Source organism: Daktulosphaira vitifoliae, unplaced genomic scaffold (assembly GCF_025091365.1).
Source record: "Daktulosphaira vitifoliae isolate Bord-2020 unplaced genomic scaffold, ASM2509136v1 Scaffold_1, whole genome shotgun sequence".
NCBI lineage: Eukaryota > Metazoa > Arthropoda > Insecta > Hemiptera > Phylloxeridae > Daktulosphaira > Daktulosphaira vitifoliae.
Genome location: NW_026099572.1, coordinates 31,939,977 through 31,948,875, shown reverse-complemented (window position 1 = coordinate 31,948,875; position 8,899 = coordinate 31,939,977). Strand labels below are relative to the sequence as shown.

At 26.8% G+C, this 8,899-nt stretch overlaps 1 protein-coding gene across 1 annotated transcript; it reads left to right on the top strand.

Moving 5' to 3' along the window:
- Nucleotides 1-767: 767 nt before the first annotated feature.
- LOC126894103 (uncharacterized) lies at nt 768-4,296 on the top strand. Its single transcript, XM_050664847.1, has 2 exons — nt 768-2,245; nt 4,104-4,296. The coding sequence occupies exons 1-2, from the start codon at nt 1,947-1,949 to the stop codon at nt 4,126-4,128; spliced, it is 324 nt and encodes a 107-aa protein (XP_050520804.1). The 5' UTR covers nt 768-1,946; the 3' UTR covers nt 4,129-4,296.
- The last annotated feature ends 4,603 nt before the right edge of the window (nt 4,297-8,899 follow it).

Sequence of the window (8,899 nt, the reverse complement as noted above, 5' to 3'; positions counted from 1 at the left end):
AAAACCAATACCATCTCAGCTAAAATAATTAAGAACAAAAAAAAATTGTTTTTAAATTATTACTGATTTTGATTATTAATATGTTCAAAATAATCAATACAAAATGACATTTTTAACCTATTTTTTTGGTTCTTTAAAGTTGATTTTTTAAAAGTTTATAATAAAAAAAAAGTTGAGAATTGTTACCATAACTTTTAGCTCAACTTCAAGTTTGAAATTTACATTATTAAGTAGAAAATTTTATGAGAATTAAAATAATAACATTGTTAGGATTAATATACAGTCAGGAAATTTTATAATTACTATTTACAATCATTATATCAGAAAAGCTCAATATTTTTTTGCAATTCTATCGTAATAGATCGCTTAAATAGAAATCATAGTAATCATTTCTAAGTAACTTTTGGTGTTTAAAAAGATTCTACAATTGAAATATTCAGAACTTAATTATTTTAATGATTTACTTTAACTAAAATAACTAATAATATGGTGTTAAAAAAACTACTCAATTGAGCGTATTATAAAACTTGATTATAATTGTAATAATTCATTGTTAAATTCAGGTGAAACTAAGAAGAATTATTTTTTAGAAATGATTTATATAGCAAGATATTAAGATGAAATAATGTGAAGTCTAGTACAAAAATCAGTTAAAGTCCGGATGATATATACAAACCGAATTGGTTCGCATATGAGGCTATGGCAAAATTTTAAGTGATATTTATGTACCAAGAAAAACAATTAACACACAAGTAAATAACTTTTTAATTAGTAGTATATAATTTTGATTGTATACTATATATTTTAAAATATAATAGGCAAGGACAATTAATAATGGTTTCAATTATTCTTAGTAACAACTATACTGGATTATTTTATAATTAAATTTAGGGATTAGAAAATATTGATAGTGGAGATTTTTTATCAGAAACTGAACTTGAACAAGACGTTGAAACTATTGGGTCAGATGAGAAAGCTTGTTCAAATAATGTTAGCTTAAGTAATACTCGTTCAAGTAATGCTCAACCTGATTCTGTGCTAAATAAAAAAAGAAAGACAAATCTGAGCTTAATAAGTATTAAAGGTTGTTTAAATGAAGCGTGTGATGTAATGAAATCATTATCTGAAAAAAAGGAAGAACGTATGCGAATTATTTAGTGAGCTCAATGCTGAAAAGTTAAGGGGTTTTGATGAAAAACCGCGCTTTATATTTATGATAGATAGACAGCTTTATATTCAAAGCAAAAATGACTCCACTATATCAACCCCAAACTATAGTTCCCATTTCGAGATCATTATATAAAAACGTTATTTCTATATCTGCATCCACCTGTTTTAATACGTTTAATTACCCTGAATATTATCTAAAATCAGTTCTTTTCCATTGTTCTTTCGACCACCCTCCACAATATCACAAATTTCTCCAGACTTCCTCAAATATTGTTTGGTACAAAATGCCTTTAGCAAAGATCTAGTAGACCAGTTGTTACAAACATCGTTGATTATATTGTTACAGCTGATCTCCAGCGTCTTGTTTTACTCACCCCATTGCTCATCCAGCACGGCAAATCGATGACCTCCGTGTACAGTTTATCGTCGTAAGTCAGTCAGTCAATTTTTGTTTTATGTGTCATTCTTTTTTGTAGCAAGCGCCTTTGCTTGAATAGTAAATTGTTCGGCCGTTGTACACCACAGTTTTTATTATTTGTTGTTGTACCCTTGTGCTCAAGTTCCCATGTGCCCTTTCACGCTACCAGTGATTAAAGCTATGGTTTCCTAGAAAAGCGGTGCCGTTGTCTAGCGGCCGTCATTTTACGGTTGTTAATAACGGCCGTCTTTACGGTGACCAATCTGTGGTTTCCTAGGAAGTAGTGCGACCGTATTCAATCGTAGTCACTTAAAAGTCAGTACTCACTCGAGAGTAGTTGATCGCGCATTGGTGAAAAATGGACGATTTGGACATAGCGTTATTAGTATGTTTGGATGACGAAGAGTCATCAGAAGACGAAAACAATCGTTTGGAGGAGAGTGTTATGTTCAAAAATCGTGAAACTGAGGGTGCATTTCAAATTTTAGTGCGTCGCCATCTGCAGTGTAATGACGAAAAATTTAGGCAATACTTTCGCTTAACACCAGTGTTATTTGATTATGTATTGAATCACATAAGAGATGACTTAACTTCTAAACCGTATAATAGGCACAAAAAGCCCATATGCCCAGAAGAAAAGTTATGTATACTTGTCAGGTAAGTATCTACACTGAATCATATTTTATTATAAATTATACCTATAAATCTGTCACTAATGCTAGTAATACTGGTATACCAATAGTATATCGGCCAATATTATATAAAATGCAAAATTATTTTTAACTTTTTAGTTCGATGTGCTTTAAAAGGGTGTTTTTTAGTTTTTTTAAACTATATTTATTAACATATTAAATATCAAAAACATATTAATAATTTAAAATCAACTTTTTTTTGTTTTTTATCGTAATAAATCATTTCAAAGAAATATTAATCATTTCTATGTAACTCTTGGTGTTTAAATAGATGATACAGTTGAAACATTCAGATCTATTTTCCTTTAAGTTATATCCTAAAGTTGTAACCAATTAGTAATAATATCAAAAATTATTGGCGTTAGAAAAATTTAATTGCTAATTTGAAATTACCACGAAACATTAAATAATAAAATTATATTTTTCACTCTGATGAAAATTTTTTGCAAGCCATTTATTTATAAGTAACAAGTTATTATCTAAAAATTTTTGTGTCAAACCCTTCAATTTTATACACGTTTACATAAAAGTTATAACTACTTTATAATTTTTTATTAATTCTCCGAAAAAAATACAATACTAAATTATTAAACATCAATCCCATATTATAATTTAATTGCTATGATAAATATTTATTCATGTTCTAAATCAAAAAACTACTAATCAGGAATAATAAAGGAAATACAAAATCGCATTGTTTTTGGTGTAATCCACCAACTTCCTAAAATTAAACACTATCTAAAGATTTGCATCGATGCGTTTTTTAAGATAATGATTTTAATCACTGTCAGATGTCATTATACTTAATCCCACTATGTTATGTCACCACTGTGTCGCGATCCCCCTGTGCTGGGTTTTTTTAAATTTTAATTCATCTATAGAATTTTAATACATGATTAGACACCTTTTTATTATTTATGGATATAATCCACTGATTAATTAAATTTTGCTAACTAATAAATTTTATGTTAAACGATAATGTTTTAGCTATTCTATTAGTAATATATCGCAATAATTTTTTTATCGATTTAAAAATAACATCATTATACTCTTTTTTTTCTTGGGAAATAAGNAACATCATTATACTCTTTTTTTTCTGGGGAAATAAAAGTCATTTATCTTAGTTAATAATCGCAGATCTAAAATTACGCAGCGTACTTTAATCAAACGATTTCAAGATAAGCTGTGGAACGGCTAAAAATTATTACTTTTATTACCTGAACTACAACCGGTTGGTGGACATGCAATTCATGTAGTTGTTATCTTCAGTGATTGTATAGCAGTGTTAAACAGTAGAAGTATTTTAAACAGAATATCGTATTGATTTTACAGTATAGATATTAGGATCCCCGTTGTTTATGTATAAAAAAAAAATTTTGTTCGAAACTTGAAGNGCCCGTTGTTTATGTATAAAAAAAATTTTTGTTCGAAACTTGAAGAGTGCAGCAAGGAAATTTGTTCTTATACGTCTAAAGATAATTTATTTAAAAAATTAAAATTTATACAACTATGTTAACAAGGCGCGCAAAAAGCTCAAAGTTTAATGAAAATTTATTAAAATTGTAGTTTTTTGTATTTTTAGGCTCCAGTTTTCATTTTTCTGAAATTATTGTAATAACTTAATATTGTAGATATTATATTGATTTTCTTAGGAAAGATATCTTTACAATTTTTCATCAAGTCAATTCTTTGTTGTTAAGATACAGAAAACTCTGCAAAACTCGTTTTTTAACTTCTCACGCCCTTGCAATTAACAATTTTTGTTTTGGAGGGCAGTGTTATTTTAAACATTTAAGTGTATATATTTGTAAATATTATTTTAGGTTATTTAAATGGAAAAAATATTAAATTTTGAAAATATGGACATAAGCCCCGAGGCAACCAGCTCTAGAAATTTGGACCAAATTGATCAAGAAAAAAACATACAAGAAAAAATTGAAACAAANAAATTATTCAAGAAAAAAACAATCAAGAAAAAAATGAGACAAAATTAATTAAAAAAATAAAAATAATAAAAGGTACAACCCATACAATAAAAGTAATATACCTAAAATAATAGGAAATGGAGTAAGTATATTTAATTACTATATGTATGTATTAGACTGACCAAAAAAAGAAATAGATAAAATTAAATGTTTTATGTATATATTTGTTGTAAAAAGTGTTAACTTTTAGAATTTACAAAAATAATTTAAAAAATATATGCTTTGAAAAATTAACGATTTTATACCAAAATCCCATTTTCCCATGTTATCAAACTGTAAAAATTGAAATGCACCTCTCAGTGACTTTTTAAGGTTGATCAAAAAACCTCAAATTTGGACGGCTACATTTTTTTGATGTGCTATTGATTTTTGGAAAATCAAAAAAAAATTTTTTTTTTTTTGGTTAGTTTATTATGTATGGGTTGGAAAAATAATTTTTGAAAGCTTGTTTAGTTTCAAACTCTCAAAAATTAATGTAAAAATATTATTACTTTTAATTTCTAAATTGTATGAGGAGTGAAATTTAAATTAAAAGAAATAAGAAATAGTCTCACTAATCGTTATATCTGTTAACAGAATATAATACATATACACACACACACAAAACCGGCCAACTTTGGAATAGTTAACCCCCCAAAATGTAAGTCTAACCAAATATATCATTAAGTTTTATTATTAATATATGTCTCTTATGACAGTAAAATGCTATAGGTGTGGATTGATGGGCCATAAGGCTCGTGATTGTAAAAAACCAAAACGTAAGTACCATAAATCTAAGTTACTATTTGAATTTACAGTCTTGAATGGTACTCAAAAAGAAATATTTCAAATAGTGCATTTTAAATAAAATCATCTATGTTATTAGCAGGGCTCGGACTTATAGCATTTGCTAGAAAATGCTTTTTTTTTTGCTATTTTTGACGGTTTTTTCAAAAAACGCTTATTTTCAGTTTTTTCTGCTTTTTTCGATGATTTAATAAAAAACAAATGCTTGTTTCTTGTTTTTTCTGTTTTTGTACATTAAAATATTTTCTTTATGACGCAGCCTAACCAGGTTTTTTTCATCGGTTTTTGATAGGTCTAATAAGGAAAATAATTCAATTGCCTTCCTTGTTAGTAGGGTTTTGTTTTTGTTATCTTATCTATTCGATAGCCAACGCCGTCCTCGGCATTGTTAACTTCTTTAGCTATGGTTGAAGTGTCATACTAGTGTGGTACTTGGTTGATTTCCTTTTTATAATGGATTTCTCGGTAAACAATATTTTTAGACCGTTATGGCATACTGGGATATCAACAAAAATGTATACTTAATTTTTCAAAAAATCCATTTTTGGGGATTTTTTGATTAATTTTTTTATTCATAAATGCTTATTTGAGTGCTTTTTTTGATGATTTTAAGTGCTGTAAGTCCCGAACCCTGGTTATTAGTAATCAATTTTGGAATATATCGTTTTGATAATTAAGTTAAAAAATTTTTATTTTTGAGCAAATTTCCCCATTTACAGGAAACTAGGGAATTTTTTCAATTATAAAGGATAATATCTTCAACTAGATACGATTTGTGATCTTTCGATGAATCAAAAGTAGTTTAAAAACTTGAGAGACACAAATAAATTGTAATAAAAAGAAAAGTGAGGAAAATGAAAGTGGTTTAGGTTATATGGTTTGTGTTGGATTCATTCATATCCATCTTAATCCTACCTCTCATCCACTCAATCCTAATATTACATAAATATAGTGCATGTCTTACAACTACACTTACCTTGATATTCATCCGAACTCGTAGATAGATGATGAATTGTGATATTCCTTGTTGACGTCGACATTTTAAGTTCATTTAAATAAATAAAAATACTGGTATTAGGGGCAATATACTGAGTTTATTTCGATGATTTGAATTAATTATTTTAATAAATGTGTAAGACTAATAATTAAGGTTGACAAAAGTGACATGAATTTTACATTATTAACTTTATAATGAAATAGTAAGAGTGTGGGGGAATAAAGAGTGAGAGTGAACTAGAATGTATTGGTGTGCTAATTTTCATAGCCTTTTATATTAAACTAGTTGGTAAGGTGATGAAGGGCGGCTAGTTTTTCTTAAGAATTTAAATATTTTATTCTGCCTTCTGTTTGGCGCCACAAATACGCTTGTGGTAATTAAAAAATTTGACATTAATGTAAACATCGCTCCAAATGAGCGATATATTTGTAAAAAGTAATAATATAACAGTCGGTCAGAAAAGTATTTAAAATTGAAAATTATTCTAGAAGTTTCTCAAATATTCTAGAAACTTCTATTTTAACTCTTTACAAAAAAACATATCATGGTACAATATATACCTTCTCTTCTTCGCATCGATGCTAACACATGATATTATATTGTATTGAATAAATAAATTAATAACTTCTTTAATATAAACATATAATATATGTGGTTAATTGAAAATAACAAAATTTCCGATCAATTGACCTATGTTTCATATTTTCGAGATTTTTTTGTCAGCTTTCAAGACTATTTTGAAAAAAAATCCCATTTTATTAAAATGCGAATACTTTAATCTTTTACCAGCACAGTAAAAATCAAGAAAGGTATTCAAAATTTTTGGAATAATTTTTATTTATCTCAAAGACAAAACAAAAAATCAAGAGCAAAGTATTTTAAAAATAACCATAATAAGAATCATCCAAATGTAACTATTATTATACCATTTTTTTCAAAGAATACAATACTTGTTGGAATATATAAAATCATAAAAATTATAATTTATTATACAATTATATTAAAGTGTTTTGACTAATATAGCTTTTTTTTTGTTGTAGGATGCTACACTAGTCTGCGAGAAGGGCATTTAGCCACTGAATGCAATTTTTAAACGAATATACTTTTTTAAATTTTATAAATCACAATTTTTTTTACAATGAAATTTTTATATTTTTTTATTATATTCTTTTAAGTTTAATAACACCATCATTTATTTAATCTTTTTGTTTAAAATAACCAACACTTTTAATTAGACTATTAATTATATTATCATATTTATTTGGTTAAAATAACATTATTCTTTTCAACAAAAAAATTTAAATAAATAACTTAGAGAAATATTTAACACACGCATACTGTTTAATTATATTATATTACACACGTTTCAGAGATAAATAAATAATTTGTCATTTAAAAATCACTCTTCACCATGAAAAAATCTATTATTATTTATCTATTATTATTATCTATTATCATTATTTTTTACTCTGGTGTTATTATTAAATACAAAGTGTCAATCTTAATGTTAAGTATAATCAACAATATTAACGTTATATAAAATGTCAAAATTATTTTTATATTTATCCTCTGTAATAATTTTATATTTTATGCTGTCTTATCAATAAACAATAACATTGTAACAATGAGTATACATAATATAAGAATTGCAAAAATTCATATTTAATTATACTTTCAATTAACATTTCGGTTCACTTGACCACATTGTTTCCCAATAAATCTTACACCTTTTAAAAGCCCATAAAATTTGCTATAAGAAAAACATAATTTCGAGGGGTACAAGTGATGGGAACGTACCCCCCCATGAATTTTTATATACAGGTATATTGATATATCGTAAATCGTCGTATATGCTAACAAAAAATTAATTTTTTAAGTCACTTGCCCACTTTGTTGGAGACTAAATCTTATACCATTGAAAAGCCCACAAAATTTGCTATAAGAAAAACATAATTTCAAGGGGTACAAATGATGGGAACGTACTCCCCATTAACTTTTAATAAAAAGTATATTGATATATCGTAAATCGTCGTATATGTTCATAGAAATTAATTTTTTAAGTCACTTGCCCACTTTGTTGGTGACTAAATCTTATACCATTGAAAAGACCACAAAATTTGCTATTAGAAAAACTTATTTTCAAGGTGTACAAGTGATGGGAACATGCCATCCTATGATGTTTTATACAAGAATATATTGATATATCGTAAATAGTCGTATATGTTCATGGAAATTAATTTTTTAAGGCACTTGCCCACGTTGTTGGTGACTAAATCTTATACCATTGAAGAGATGAAATATTTCAAAAATTCATTTTGTTTATAGTCGTTGAAGTCTGACCATTCAAAATAAAATAAATAATACAAAATAAAGCATATAGTAATATAGTGATTTCTATCAATTACTTTTAATTCAAAATTATTAAATAGAAAACCCCTTGATAATAGCGGGTGCTGCAACCTAATGTTCATAATTAACCAATATGGTTACTAAATTCTTATCAATGGTTACTTATCAGTTAATTTTGGGTGCTAAATTCACGGACATTTAAATTAAAGCTTATGTAATATACTTTAATTTGAAAAAAAAAATTTTACCTCAGGATTTGTCATCAAGGTGAAAATGACTACCGTATTTAATAATATGCTATTTTTGTGTTAAAATTTTGGGTTTTGTATTTTATTTTATTTTAAAATACCTGACAAGGGCAGTACACTGATTTATATATTTTTTTTATATCTGTTTCAGCATGAACAACAATAACAACGACCCTAACCCAACAAACAACCTCCCGTCTAAGTTCCTGCAGGAACTCCACTGACTCGTTCGCCATTTGGCGGATAAAATCGGC